Here is a 16,560-nt window from a genome sequence, read left to right as displayed (position 1 = left end):
AAGAAATGAACAGTCTTCATTTAGGCCATTAGGTGTCACTGTCTTGAGTCTTAAGATCCATCCTATTTCTTTTTTGTATAAAAGAGAACTGGGAAATGATCCTTGTATTTGTTGTAAAACCCAAAATTTTAAACCTATTTTTATATATTCAGAACATTGCAGGCAATGAGATACCAAAGGTGCTCCTGGTTTTTTGTTTTTTATATTATTCAGATGTTCTCCTATCCGTATTTTAATTTTTCTTGATGTTTGTCCTACATACATTTTTAAGCATCCACATTGTATTGCATAGATTACATTTGCAGTATTGCAGTTTGAAAAGTGATGTATTATGTATTTCTTTTGATCAATTGGGTTAATAAAATGTTGGACCTTAAAGGTGTATTTACAAAAAGAACAGTATCCACAAGGATGATGTCCTACTGGTGGGCGTGTTCCAGGGAGATTACAAGTAAGAAGAGGTGTATGTTTCTTGAAGTTACTATTCACTAACAGATCTTTTAAATTTCTAGTTCTTTTATAAGAGAAAAGTGGTAAGTCTTGGCACCCAGGAATATGTTGTATTATGTGCCAATTTCTTTTGATACTACCTTGTAATTTATTGGATACATAGTCATAAGTGAGATTACAATGTATTCTCTGGGATGGAAGTTTATCAGTTTTTTTCATTAAATCCATTCGTTTTTTATGTAAAACCTTTGTAAAATTTTGTTCTACAATTTGGGAAGGGTATCCTCTATGAATAAATTGTTGTTTTAAATTCTCTGAGTGCAAAAGAAAATCTTTCTCTAATGTACAATTTTGTTTTATCCTCAAAAATTGACTATGTGGTAGATTACATCTTAATGGTATTGGATGGGAACTGTCAAAACAGAGATAGGTATTTCTATCTGTTGGTTTCTTATACATTGTGGTATAGAGATGGTTATTTTCTTTCCTGATGACCAAATCTAGAAAATTTATTTCTGTTTTGTCATATTGATGATCAAACTGAATATTAGGATCTTTATTATTTATCCATTCTATGAATTTTTCTAATGATTCAGGTGAACCTTTCCAAATACAAAAGATGTCATCTATAAATCTCCACCAACATCGTAGTTGTTGTGTATATATATTTGAAGATATATGAATATCCTTCTCAAAATTTTCCATAAACAGGTTTGCTACCTCTGGTGCCATAGGACATCCCATTGCCACTCCTTTGATTTGCCAATAGAAAAACTGATCAAATTTAAAGTAGTTTTTTCTCATAGGTAAACAAAATGATATTTTTAAGGAGTTGTTTATAACAACAACAAAATTATTTGTGCATATATAAAGATTATAAGTGTATCAAATGAAGAATGTTTTTTCAAGATATTTTAACGAAAATTTATACCTACATATGTCTGTCAAAATGATGTTCTTTATATTTGATTTGTAGCCCCTGATGAAAGCCTAGTTATAAGGCTGAAACGCGTTGGGTATTTTAAGAAGAATTTTTTTATCTTTTAAAGAAAATAAACGAATAAATCTATACAGTTTGGAACTTCCCTCCTTGACATTCTGGGGACATCCCCTCTCTTTTTTCGATATTAATGAATGTCCACACCCTATATATATTTTGATTTTCATCGTTTGGTTGTGTTGGGATAAAATATGACGTGGGATAATATCCACAGTTACTCCAAAGAACATCTGGACAGACTATTGGAACAACCATCAATATTTTCCCACAACCCTGAAGACTCTCATTCCACATGGGAACAATTTAAACAGGAACAGAAAAATATGATTAGGAGTGAATTACATGCATCTACCCTCTTAGAATATTGTAGGGTACAAAGGATACCTAGAGGTTTGAGAACTTTGAAAGCACCTGGAATGTTTTTGGACAATCAGGAATTCATGAACAAATGGTGCTCTATCCTCAATAAATGTTCCCAGGATTTAATGATATTGTTAGTAGAAACTTCTACAGAAGTAAATTTAAAACTGAAACAATCATTGAATTTACAGAAAGAAAAATATAAAAGGGAAAATATAGGCAATATAGAAGGCAAATTAGCCTCTTTAGACTTGGAACTTAAAGAATACTATAACAACTTTAAAACCTTCAAATATAAGAAATTTATGAGAGATGAAGGAGACTACAAAACAAACAAAGTGTATCCCTGGCTATATAAGAAAACCAAAAAAGTGACGTTGTCGACACATGAAACCTCCTTCGGCTCACACACAGACTGGGAATCTAACACTGCGGATAGCAGTGAAACAGAAACCTCGACATCGGATATCCCCACTTTTTTAGAACGAGGAAAACAGAAAAGAACATACAACTACAAAGAGAACCAAAAGAGACGCAGAGACAACATGACATCACCCCCGTACAGATTCAGGAAGAAACGCTGATAGTCAATCTCTCTAAAAGATCTTTCACAACAACTGAAACATGCCTATTGAATAAAGGACTTACGTTTGTGCCAACTCCTCGTCACGATCCTGTGCAAATTAGACTAGATCTATTTAGATTTTTCAGAAATATTAAATTACGTCAGTACTTCAGAAATACTACTTCTCAATACACAGATTCAAAAAGAGTATTCAAACCTCCCTCAAAATTTATGCCACCAGGATCCCCGGACCCATTCATAAACACCTTTGAAAGACTTATTACTCGAGACCTAGAAAAATTAGAATCATCTCCCCAACATCATTGGAATAATTTAAATAAAAAAGAACAAGAGGCTCTAAAAGTGTTATCAAAGGACAGTTCAATTATTATAAAATCAGCGGATAAGGGAGGAGCAATAGTTATACAAGCCACACACGTGTATAAAAAAGAGGTATTACGACAGTTGGCGGATACAACTGCCTATAAGGCATGCCAAGGTGATCCCACCCTTTCCATTATAAGGGAAATAAGAAACACTTTGGAAGAAGGAATATGTTTAGGTTATATAACCCAGGAAGTACAAAGATTTCTAGATAAAGAAAAACCAAGAGTCCCTGTTTTTTATACTCTACCAAAAATCCATAAAGGAATCTCACCTCCCCCTGGACGACCTATTATATCAGGTTGTGGATCCATTTTGGAACCAATATCCCAATATATAGATTATTTTTTAAAACCTTTTATACCCCAAATACCATCATATATTAGGGACTCTACAGATTTCATTAATAAAATAGAACCCATGGAGGTGTCACCTATGGACTTATTAGTAACCATGGATGTAAGATCACTTTACACCAGTATACCCCAACAGGAAGCACTTGATATCATTTACTCCACTTTAGATAGACGGCATGATACTAATCCTCCAACACATTTTTTGGGAGAATTAGCAGATATAGCCATGAGAAAAAAACTACTTTAAATTTGATCAATTTTTCTATTGGCAAATCAAAGGAGTGGCAATGGGATGTCCTATGGCACCAGAGGTAGCAAACCTGTTTATGGAAAATTTTGAGAAGGATATTCATATATCTTCAAATATATATACACAACAACTACGATGTTGGTGGAGATTTATAGATGACATCTTTTGTATTTGGAAAGGTTCACCTGAATCATTAGAAAAATTCATAGAATGGATAAATAATAAAGATCCTAATATTCAGTTTGATCATCAATATGACAAAACAGAAATAAATTTTCTAGATTTGGTCATCAGGAAAGAAAATAACCATCTCTATACCACAATGTATAAGAAACCAACAGATAGAAATACCTATCTCTGTTTTGACAGTTCCCATCCAATACCATTAAGATGTAATCTACCACACAGTCAATTTTTGAGGATAAAACAAAATTGTACATTAGAGAAAGATTTTCTTTTGCACTCAGAGAATTTAAAACAACAATTTATTCATAGAGGATACCCTTCCCAAATTGTAGAACAAAATTTTACAAAGGTTTTACATAAAAAACGAATGGATTTAATGAAAAAAACTGATAAACTTCCATCCCAGAGAATACATTGTAATCTCACTTATGACTATGTATCCAATAAATTACAAGGTAGTATCAAAAGAAATTGGCACATAATACAACATATTCCTGGGTGCCAAGACTTACCACTTTTCTCTTATAAAAGAACTAGAAATTTAAAAGATCTGTTAGTGAATAGTAACTTCAAGAAACATACACCTCTTCTTACTTGTAATCTCCCTGGAACACGCCCACCAGTAGGACATCATCCTTGTGGATACTGTTCTTTTTGTAAATACACCTTTAAGGTCCAACATTTTATTAACCCAATTGATCAAAAGAAATACATAATACATCACTTTTCAAACTGCAATACTGCAAATGTAATCTATGCAATACAATGTGGATGCTTAAAAATGTATGTAGGACAAACATCAAGAAAAATTAAAATACGGATAGGAGAACATCTGAATAATATAAAAAACAAAAAACCAGGAGCACCTTTGGTATCTCATTGCCTGCAATGTTCTGAATATATAAAAATAGGTTTAAAATTTTGGGTTTTACAACAAATACAAGGATCATTTCCCAGTTCTCTTTTATACAAAAAAGAAATAGGATGGATCTTAAGACTCAAGACAGTGACACCTAATGGCCTAAATGAAGAATGTTCATTTCTTCCTTTGCTGTAAAGGTTTTCTCAAGTCCAAAAAATTTTTTTACTCATAAGTATTCTACAGGTGTTTTCTATTATACTTCTAAAAGGTTAAGAAAATTATCCTTCTGGTCATATGGTAGTTCAATGAAAAAAAGATTTAAAGGGTTTTCACTGATTTGAAATAGTCATAAAGATATTGAAGCCATCCATAGTGAAAGTGAGAAGTACTCTACTGATTTGAGGGAAGCCATGACTGTCTCAAGTGAAATCAAGTCTGGTGTGGGTGTGGCCCTCTGATTAGCCAAGCCCAGCAGCTGTGAGGCTTTTAGAACACTGACAGTTGGTCCTTACTGAGCATGCTCTGCATTATAATAGGCTTCCAGCCAAAACTTCTTAAATTAATTAAAAATCAACCAGGCATTTTTTTAACTTTTAAACTGCAGTAGATGAAGGTCAGAGTATGGGGCAAGGTCAGTATTAGGATTACAGGTACTCTGTGAACATGGCTGATTTTTAATGAATTTCAATAGATTATGAGAACTCGCAGAAAAAAGTCCAAAAGGGCTCTGAGTTTTTTTCTCTCTTTTTAGACTTTGAACTCTCGATTCTCTCTGACTGTTTTGTGTATCGCCATGAAAATTGACAGGGTTGTTAAGCAAGCGCTTCTGAGTTCAGAACTATAAGTTTTGTAAGGTTTTGTTCTGAAATGAGCTTATGGGAAGCATCAGAATGGCATGGGGGGATATTTTCCATTTAACATTGCGGAATGTGAAAATCCCCGCTGACTATAGTATACAGCCACTCTCGTGACTGTATAATACCTCCCGCTCTTGCACCTGCAAATGCTCCCGTTTTTCATCTAGTCAGGGTTTCTTCCACTTTTTGAAGATGAGAATCTATGGCTTGGGGTAGGATTAAGCATCACCTCCCCCGTGCCATTCCCCCTTGCAAGGGCTCCCACCCCCTCATATGTGGAGCTATCTTTGAAGTTTTCCTGGAATTGTCTCAGTTCAGAATACTACTGCTAGATTGCTAACTGGAACCCGGTTTAGGGAACACACATCACTGGTTCAGAGACACCTTCATTGGCTGCCAGTTCATTTCCAAGCACAATTCCAACTGTTGATGCTTACTGTTAAAGACCTATATGGCCTGGGACATTGTTACCTCAAGGACCATCTCTCTCTCTATGTAGCTGCCCGTGTGTTATGATTAAGTGGGCCTTTGCTGTTGTAGGGTGGTATTTTCACTATTTTCTTGCATGTGTATTCACTAAAAGGCTAATTATGGGGAACTAGCAATAGCACTCTTGGGATCTTTCCTGGAGATGATTGTGACCCCACAGGCAGGATTGCACTGGCTTTAATAACCTTGCTTAGTTTGGGGAATTTAACACACACCAGTATTAATGTGCTCACTCCCGAGACCTGGTGATAATCACACCATTGCTAAAATGGTAATATTTATAAATGAATAAAAGTTTAGTATGATAACATGCCAATATAAGCTAATTTAGGAACAAGAAAAGTAGTGTTGCATTTGAAACACCACCATAAAAGCATGCAGAATAAAGAGTGTTAATTAATTGTACACAGGTGAGCCAACCTGTACGTGGTGCAACAGAGAGTGAGAACAGACAAGGAAAATGCTCCCCTTATATATTTACTGGGCAACGAGGTGATAGAATGTGGAGGGAAGGAAGAATCTGGGTGCTTTGAAATTTACTACCTGTTGTGTTACATCTAGTTAACGTTCATTGAATATTCAGAACTGTGGCTAGATTTTTTGTAAAAACATGACATAAAGAATCATCTGAAAAAAACTGAACCGCTGTTCTTGTTCAGCAAGCAACTATCTCTCAGCCTCATCCCCCATGTGCAATTAGGATGGACAGGTGAAAAAGGGAACAGGGCTCCTGCACTTTTAACAGTTGTACAGAACATGGAATTTCAGCTGTTTAGTTGCTTATTGTCATGCAAGCCACATTTCTTTTACATAACTGTTGAAATGTACAGGAGCCCTGTCTTCTTCTTCACTTGGCCACCCTCTCTGCAGAATGGGAATAATTATGGTCTATCTTATAGACTGATCTTAGGTGTGTGTGTGCATTTGCACACACATACACAATACCATTATTAATGTAAATCAGGCAAATCATCAGTGTAAATCAGGCAAATAAAATGTATCTTTCAAAGTACTGACAGCTCTGTACTATATACGATCCAGAAAAAATATGTTTGCTATATCCAAGGCATTGTCTGCCCATTATATTTTAAAACTTTATAGATGGAAGGTTTAATTTCTTGCTATTAAAATGATTGGAGATACAAAACCGTAACAATTTACCTCCCATGAAAGTTGGAGAACAATCCTTTAAAATGAATTGCATTTGTCATTAATTCTCAATTTCAGCCAATCATAAGTGAATTCCTTACAAAAGTGAAATTAATTGACCGGGCAGGATTTTGTATTGTTTTGTGCTTGTGGCAGCTAGCACTTGTCACAAATAGAACATGCATCAAGGTGAAGGTGGGGAGGCAGGGGAGAGGAGAGAGAGGGAGATACTCATGCCTTATTGACTGGGCAACAAGGTGGCAGAGAGTGCAGACTGTACAGCAGGGGTTTTAAACCCGTGGTTCATGGGCTTCAGAGGATCTGTATACTGGTTACAAAAAAAAAACATTTTCCAATGCAGTAAAATAAACTGAATACAAAATTGTGTGTGTGTGTGTTTAGGTGTATTTTTCTGGTGAGGGGGTGCATAGCTTTCATCAGATTCTCAAAGGGGTCTGTGACCCAAAATAGGTTAAGAACCACTGCTGTAGAGGGTGTGCTTTTACTGGCCCCAAACATTGGCTTCAAACCATGTATGTGTGTATCTGTATCTATATAAAAATGTAACTGTCACACTGTGTAGTTCACAGTGTTACAGACAGGTGCTGCTGCAAATTGCAGTGTGAATGCTTCCCCCATGCCATCTGCATGCTGCTCACACTGCCCACCTCAGCAAGGCAGTTGTGGTGACAGCCTTGCCAAGCGGGCAGCCTATGTGCAGCGGCAGTGGCAGCAGCCTGGGTGAGCAGGTGGGAGGCTGGTATACAGCTTACATGGTGGCAGAGTTTCTTCAGGGGAAGTGGTGGTGTGGGGTAGCAGCAGCAGTGGCAGCCTGAGCGGGTGGCGGGAGTGTGGTGTGTGGCCTAGGTACACTGTGCAGTGGCAGTGTTTGTCCAGGGTGGTGTGAAGCAGCAGCAGTAGAGGAACAGGTGAGGCAAGCGGGTTGATGAGGGGAGTGAGGTTGCCTAGGAGGTAGCAGGTGGGGCGGCTGGTGAACATGGTGGATGGTTGGCAAGTGGAGTGAGCAGGGGGGCAGAGCCCCCTAGTGTGTACATGTGTGTGTGTGTGTGTGTGTGTGTGTGTGTATATATCCTAGCCCTATTTAGCTGGGAGTAAGCCCCCCTGAATTCAGTGAGGCTTACTGTTGAGTAGATAGGGTTAGGACTGCATTATAAAGTACGTAGTTGCAGGTTGCCCTGCTCACTTGGAGATAGGTGAACTGGGCCTCAACTGGGACAACTGGGATTATATCAGATAAACATATGTTTTATCAGTGTACATTCCTTATGGTCTGTGCTTTTTAAAAAAAACCTATTTTTCTCTTGCTAATTTAGGTTTTAAGGCTAGAGAATTTTATCCGACAAAACCGGGACATCCCCAAATATGCAGAATTCCTTAAATCTCACGCCAGAAAAACCCGTGAGAGGCAACAGGAGGTAAGGAGTGCACGTTGTGAATAATTTAAGGGCCAGGGCAGCTATTTCTGTCTTTATATTGCAACCTAAATTGTTTCCATACTGTTAGCACTGCTACAGAATTGCCTTTCTGCAATTCATTGGAATCGAAATGGAGATTTCATGCAGCACTAATATAGCATTATATTATCCAACAGGGTCTTTACCATGGTGAAGATTCTAACGTAATGTTTCCTCACATGTTAGTCCTATAAGGTCTATGGCAACTTCAGTTACAGACTTATTGCTTGCAAGTTTACCCTGTTTTAGTTTGTTCCTGTAGACCCCACTAAGGGTGGTTAGTGCCCCTTAAACACCCTTTTCAAATTGACTCAATGTCAGTTTCTATTTCCTTCTGCAAGGTGCGGGAGGCTTTAATTAATGATTTCCTCTTTTTTATGTGTCTGTGAATTAACACTATTTTGCTACTAAAAAAGGCAAAGGAAGAAAGTCAATAGTAAAAGGGCCCTTTTCTGTGGGAACATAAATGGACCCTGGCGAGACAGGCAGATTCAGTCTGGTTGGTATGTGCTTGTTAGCACCATTTTATTTAGGATTGTCATGTTGGAACCTGAAGATTGGCTTTTTCTGTAACAAATTGCTAGTTATAAGGCTCTGCATCTGTGGCTTTTCTTGCCCATTCCTTCTCCGGTTTATTCATTCATCTGCCTCCTTTTCCTGCCTGCTGTGCAGCATTCCTGGCACTCTGTTGGTTGCAGCTGGTGGATGGCAGCTGCAAGGTATGTTAAGGGTCAGGTGATAAAAGTTGTGGCTGCATCTTACAAAAAAGTTCTAGTTTTAATGTGACAGATCTCCAGGTTGTAACATGGCAACCCTAGAAAGAGTCAAGGGGATGCAAATTTCTAAGTGGCATTTTATGGTTAGGGCCTATCTGTATCTGCCTAGAATAACCATACATGTTATCTCTATGACATGAGAAGAAATGTACAAGGCAGCATTATGTATTACCCCGAGTTCCCATCTATCTTGTGAGGTAAGACAGGATGGGAGGTTCCTTTTGTGTTATTCACTCATGGACAGAACTACCATGACATCCTGAGACTCCCTGACTTGGAAGCCAAAGGCACTTCAGAGCTACATCACTTCTTGACAACGGTGAGGTAATGCTGACCAAATCTGCTGGTTGCTACCAGCCCAGGCACAACCCTGTCTTTACCTCTTTTTGCAGGTAAGCAGCTATTATGTTACCAGAACAGCTAGCACATGAGTGACAAAGATTGTGCGAGTTAGCAAAACACTTAGTCAACTCCAGGGATCAAATTACATTTAAAGATCACTAAAAGAAAATGGGAGGAATAAGAAAAGTGCACAAAAGAAAGAAAATAATTAGTAATTTTTAGCAAATCCCTACTTGGATATAGTTCCTATATTAGTTCAATAGTGTACATAAAACATCATTCTTGATGTGTGATGTCCAGGACCCAGATGAAACTGAAGTGAGCAAGCAGAATTCCTTCAGGCCATCAGAGACAAAGACATATCCAAGCTACTCCATATTTTGTTATGTTTCAGGAGGGGCTATGATTGACAAGAGGAAAGCCAGTGTCAGTCAGATAGGGCCCCTGGCCTTGTCAGGTTCAACAGTATGGAAGTTCACAAGACTTAGCACTTTGCAGAGCCTGGAAATATGATTTAGGAGGTATAAACCTGAGGAGATAAAGCTCTTCCTTTCCTGTCAGATACTGTTATGTGCATTCAGAAAAAAACTCAGGATCACGTGCATTGCCCATTCTGAGGGTGCTTCCACACACCATTTCATTGTGGACTTGGTTCTGCTCATGCATGCAAATTTTGCACGGTGCCTAGATGATGACATCCTCATCAAAATGACATCCCATATCTCCCTCCCATTTAAACTGGATATACCACATCCATGGTTGTTTTTATTTACCAGATTTCTGCAGAAACAGTAAATCTGGATTAAATGAGAAAGTAATGTGGAATGGCATTTTGATGACAAAGGTGTCATGTGAATGCTGTGTGAATGCTGTGTGAATCTTGCTTGCCTGAGCAGGATCAAGTCCACAATAAACTTTGATGTGGAAGCACCCTTAGAAGAAAATGTCTCTGGAAGGCAGCAGATTAGAATTCTGGTTTTCATCACATCTTATTATTAGATCCAATATATTGAAATACTTTGAAAATAATAGTTTGCATGCTTAGTGCCGTACGGGCGTTGTCCCCAGAATTATTAGTGCTGGGCGACTTCAACGTGCATGCCGAGACCACTCTCACTGGGGCCGCTCGGGATTTCCTGGAAACCATGGCTTCCTGGGAACTGCACCTTAGTAATATTGGGCCCACCCATGTAGCCGGTCATGCTCTTCACCTTATGTTTGTCCTGAGAGGGGAGGGAAGTGCTCTGAAGTTGGGGGTGGCTTCTTCCACCCTTGTGTCTTGGTCAGATCACTACCTGGTAAATATAGACTTCTCGATGCCTCACACCCTCCGCAGGGGAAAAGGACCTATTAGAATGGTCTGCCCCAGGCGCCTGATGGATCCAGAAGGATTCCTGACTGCGCTTGGGGAATTGGAACCTGCTGAAGGCTGCTCGGTTGACACCCTGGTGTTGGAGTGGAATGAAGGGATCACCAGGGCTCTGGACCGGGTGGCACCGAATCGTCCTCTCCCCCTGAACAGAACTCAGTTAGCACCATGGTACACACCACGGTTGCGTAATCTGAGACAGGAGGTGAGACGACTAGAGCGCCGGTGGCGGAAATCCCGTTCCGAAGATGTCCGGACACAGGTTAGAGCAGCAGTAACTGCCTACCAAGTGGCAATAAAGGCAGAAAAGAAGAAGTTCTTTGCTGCCTCTATTGCATCAGCAGAGTGCTGTCCCAGGAGGTTGTTCCAAGTGGTCCGAAGCCTGGTCGGTCCAGTTGCTCAGGAACCCTTGGAACAGTCCAAGACCTCCTGTGACAAGTTAGCAAAGCACTTTGCTGACAAAATCGAACATTTACGGAGCTTGATCCCGTACGCCGTGGATGCAGTGAGTGAATCAGAGTTGGCCAGTTGCAAGCCAGTCAGGTGGGATCGGTTTCGGCCTCTCCCTTCTGAGGATGTGGACAAGGTGCTCTCGACTGTGAAGCCTACCACCTGTCTAAATGATCCTTGTCCATCATGGCTCCTTGTGAGCTGCAAAGAGAAACTGGGCGAGGGGATCAAGGCAGTGGTCAATGCATCCTTGAAGGAGGGTGTAATGCCATTAGCCCTCAAGGAGGCAATTGTAAGGCCCATCGTAAAGAAGTCCTCCTTGGATCCCCAGGTTTTGAATAACTTTCGCCCAATTTCGAATTTACCATTCTTGGGCAAGGTCATTGAGCGAGTGATGGCTAATCAGTTGTCGACACACTTGGATGAAACGGATTATTTGGATCCATACCAATCGGATTTCAGGACTGGACATGGAACTGAAACAGCCTTGGTCGCTCTGGTTGATGATATGAGGAGGGCATTAGATAGGGGAGAATTCACCTTTCTTGTCCTCCTCGATCTCTCAGCGGCTTTTGATACTGTTGACCACAGTATCCTTTTACATCGCCTGGAGGGATTGGGAATAGGAGACACTGTATTACGGTGGTTCCATTCCTTTCTCTCCGATAGGCATCAACAGGTAGCATTGGGGGAGGAGGTTTCAGACCCTTGGCCTCTCAATTGTGGTGTGCCACAGGGCTCTATCCTCTCTCCCATGCTATTTAATATCTATATGAAGCCACTGGGGTCAATCATTAGGAGATTTGGGCTGCAGTGTCACCAATATGCGGATGACACTCAGCTCTATCTCTCATTTAAATCTTCGCCAGAGTTGGCTGTGGAGACCATGTCCAAGTGCCTGGAATCCGTGAGTGGATGGATGGGAAGGAACAGGTTGAAGTTGAATCCCGATAAGACTGAGGTGCTGCTTGTGGGAGACAAGGGAAGGTTGGGAGATGTTGACCTGATGTTCAATGGGGTAAGACTGCCCCTAAAGGACCAGGTCCGCAGTCTTGGGGTTGTTCTTGATTCCAGGCTGTCCATGGAGGCTCAGATTTCAGCAGTGAGCCGGGCAGCTTGGTATCAATTACACCTCATTCGTAGGCTGCAACCCTACCTCCCTGTTCATCAGCTCCCACTGGTAGTACACGCCCTGGTCACCTCTCGTTTAGACTACTGTAATGCGCTCTACGTGGGGTTACCCTTGAAAATGGTCCGGAAATTACAACTTATACAAAATGCTGCGGCTCAACTTCTCACAAATTGTCGCCGCCGGGAACACATCACCCCAGTGTTGTTCGATCTACACTGGCTTCCAGTTATTTTCCGGGCTCAATTCAAGGTGTTGGTACTAACCTTTAAATCCCTACATGGTTTCGGCCCAGTTTACCTGATGGAGCGCCTCCAGCGCCACCAATTATGCCGCCCGACAAGATCAGCCACTCAGGGCCTTCTCTCAGTCCCACCAACTAAAACAGCTAGGTTTGTGGGGACTAGAGAGAGGGCATTTTCAGTGGCGGCCCCCACTCTCTGGAACTCCCTCCCGTACGATCTTCGGCATGCCCCTTCCCTGAATGTATTCCGCAAAGCCTTGAAGACCTGGCTTTTCAGACAGGCCTTCGGGACTTCCGGGGAGGGTTAATTTTCAGGACTAATTGCCTATTACTCTGAACTGTTATCATTCCTATTTATAGTTTCCTTGTTATATTGTATTTTATGTGTATTTTATTGTGCTGCATTTACTGCAACTGATTTGTACGTCGCCTAGAGTGGCCATCGGCCAGATAGGCGACACATAAATTAAACTATTATTATTATTATTATTATTATTATTAGTGCTGTTTTCTATGGGAAGCCATAGTTTCTTGCCATAACAGCCCAAGCACAGGGTACCAGTCCAGTTATGAGGGAGAATAGCACAAACAATAACAGTTTTTCATTTTTTCAAATGTATGTGAATACTCACAACTAGGAGGCCACCACAGAGTATATAGGAAAGGCTGCGTTTTGCTGAGAGTATGATTTTGAGAGCACTGAAATGGAACAGGCTTTCTCCCTCCGAGATTAAGCAGCGCGCTGTCACTAATGCAGTTCTAACTGGAGCACAATTTTAAACTATAAATAACTTCCTTGGCCACATAAGACACATTTTGGCCTGACATCAAGCATAGACTATATGGAGTAGATAGAAATATTATAACTAACATTTTTATATGTAAGGTCAGTTTTTTAATCCATAGTCAGTCTTGGCTTATGGATACTTTGCCAAGATTCTTGGTTTACAAGACATCTTTCTAAAGAAGGTTCAACATTCTAGCAAATGTAGGGGGAAATTCACTCCTGAGAGGAAAGAAGGTGGGGTAAAAGTTTACAGTCCTGTTTTTATACACAGTTCAATGTAACTTTGGACTCTTGGCAAAGTGGCACCCTGTTGGGTGGGGAAGAGGCACAGTTAGGCGGTGGTCCACCAGACAGATATCATCTTACCTTCTGCCTAGCTCAAGTATACACACACATTTATGTTGGCCTTCTGTTGCCTCTGGTCAAACAGGGTTTGCAAGCTTTTTAAAGAATATAAAAACTTGCAAAATCTGTTTACCAGGGGCAAAATTGAGATGAACATACACATCACAAGCAGCTGTTTCTCTAACACTTCTACCTCCAGGTTTAGTTTGACTTGCTCAGCTAATTTGATCTTACTCTTGGCATTCAGAGTACTTTGAATTGTTGATTACTCTCCTGGTACCTTTGTAACCTACTAAGCACAACTGGAGTTCAGATACTCAATTTTCTCCATAAATGTTTAATTCACAGGAAGGGTTTTTTCCCCTTTTAAACTAGGGAAATATGAAGTGTTGATTCCTAACATTTTGCTTTTAAGTTATTCTGTGTAACATCTGCTCACTTTGTTATCAGAACTCAAAAGAAGAAGAAGCACCCAGGGGTGCATTAACATTAATGTGCTTCACACCTACACAAAGAAAGGAGAGTAAAAGGATCACCAGCCTTTAGGCTAATTTTGAAAGGAAAAAGAAGTATTCCAAACTCTTTCGATTTGTTTTTCCTCTTGTATAATCAGAATTGGAATCGCTATCCTTTTTTCATAGCTTACTTGCTTTGCTTAATTATTTTATTTATGCAGACAGCTAATTTCTATACCACCTTTTGCACAGTGCACCCAAATTAACATAACAAAAACATTAAAATACAAAATTAAAGTGTAATAAGCAACAGTAAAAACAGCAGAATAGAAAGCAGCAGATAAAACACTAAAAACACCAGTTAAAGCTAGGAGAAAAAGCAAATTGCTCAGACTCCAAATACTACTAAAAGCTTTTAAAGGCAAATAAAAATAGCTGTTCCTAAAAGCTATTTTCTTCAGTTATTTTCTCTGATGGGCATTTTTTAATTTTAATTTTGGCATGAGAACAAATTGTCACTAATATGCCCTTTTTGAGCAAGGTGTTTGGACAGCTGATGACACTTATTAGATGGCACTGATTAATCAGATTCATTTCAGACTGGTTTTAGGCCTGGGTTTGGTATAGAAACTGATGTGGCTCCCCTGAAGCAAGTGACCTATGCAAAGAAGGGAGCGTGAGTGTGTATGAATGAATGAATAAATGATACCTTGTTGATTCTCCTGCACCTCTCAGTGGCATTCAGTACCACTGTCCATGGTATCCTTCTGGATCAGTTGTCTGGGATGGGATCTGAAGACACAGAATTGCAATGATTCCATTTCTGACTGGATCGTTTGCTCTAGAAGGTGATGTTAGAGACTGCTGCTCTGAACTGAGCCCAGAACCTAAAGCTCAATCCAGACAAGATAGATGTGTTGTAGATGTGTGATTTGTCTGGGCTGGAAGGGTGCATTCAGTCTGTTCCTGATGTGGTTGCATTCCCCTGAAAGAAAAAAGTTTGGAGTTTTAGGGTGATTTTAAATCTTTGGAGGTCTAAGAGGCACATAATATTTATTTATTTATTTGTTTATTTATTTATATATCCCGCCCTTCCTCCCAGTAGGAGCCCAGGGCAGCAAACAAAAGCATTAAACACACTTTAAAACATCATAAAAACAGACTTTAAAACAAAACATCTTTAAAAACATTTTTTTATAAAGCTTTAAAAACATCTTTAAAAAAGGGTTAAAACATATATTTTTAAAACAAGGTTTAAAAACATATTAAAAAGCAAGAATTAAAAGAAGAATTAAAAAATTAAAAGAGGAATACCTTTTGTGATGTGAAATACCTGATGCGAAAACTGACCCATCCTAGACAGAAACAGCCTAGCTACAGTTATCCTTGCACTGGTCATGTCTCATTTTGGCTACTGCAATGGATTTTATGTGGCGCCATCTGTAGAGACTGTTAACTACAATGAGTGTAAAATACAACAGCTCTATTATTAACTAGGACTATACTTTGGACACATAATGAGAAGACATGATCCATTAGAAAAGATAATAATGCTGAAAAAAACAGAAGGGAGTAGAAAAAGAGGAAGGCCAAACAAGAGATGGATTGATTCCATCAAGGAAGCCACAGACCTGAACTTACAAGATCTGAACAGGGTGGTTCACGACAGATGCTCTTGCAGGTCGCTGATTCATAGGGTCGCCATAAGTCGTAGTTGACTTGGAGGCACATAACAACAACGAAGGAGTATGGTAGCAGATCTGCTAGTGCATATATTTGCATGGACAAATGTCTTACATATGTATTTGCGGAAAAGCTGATTTTGGGGAATTAGCAATACTATTCTTGTGTTCTTATGTATTTTATTAGATTTATACATTGCTTCATAGCTATTGAAATGATGTACAATAAGATAAAATGAGATAAAATACAAAAACTACAGACTCTAGAAACAATAAAACAATTTCTACAATTTATGTATTTATCATTTATTTATTTATTTATTAGATTTATATCCCACCCTTCCTCCCAGTAGGAGCCCACGTCTGCAATTAATATTTCATAAAATGACTGGGTCACACTTCAGGGAATACCTTCTTAAACAAAAATGTCTTTGATAACCACCTAAACATAAAGATACTAGGTGTCTGTCTAATTTCATTTGGTAATTGATTCCAGAAGGCTGGACTTGCAATACTAAAAGCTTTGTTTCTAGTACAAACGAAATGCACCTCAGAGGTATGCAGTACTCTCAGCTGTGCCCAGGAAGGAATATATGGG

The 16,560-nt window shown here is 39.5% G+C and overlaps 1 protein-coding gene across 4 annotated transcripts in view; it reads left to right on the top strand.

Annotated features, from left to right (window-relative positions):
* Positions 1-16,560, top strand: part of FAM184B (family with sequence similarity 184 member B) — a 123,868-nt gene that overhangs the window by 83,274 nt on the left and 24,034 nt on the right. For all 4 annotated transcript variants that reach the window (XM_061583474.1, XM_061583473.1, XM_061583471.1 and 1 more), the window contains one exon: positions 8,243-8,344. In XM_061583474.1, the coding sequence (XP_061439458.1) occupies positions 8,243-8,344 (102 nt within the window). The remainder of the gene's footprint in view (positions 1-8,242; positions 8,345-16,560) is intronic.

This window comes from Rhineura floridana, chromosome 9 (genome assembly GCF_030035675.1).
Source record: "Rhineura floridana isolate rRhiFlo1 chromosome 9, rRhiFlo1.hap2, whole genome shotgun sequence".
NCBI lineage: Eukaryota > Metazoa > Chordata > Lepidosauria > Squamata > Rhineuridae > Rhineura > Rhineura floridana.
The sequence above is the reverse complement of the archived record's forward strand: the minus strand, read 5'-3'. Positions and strand labels throughout refer to the sequence as shown.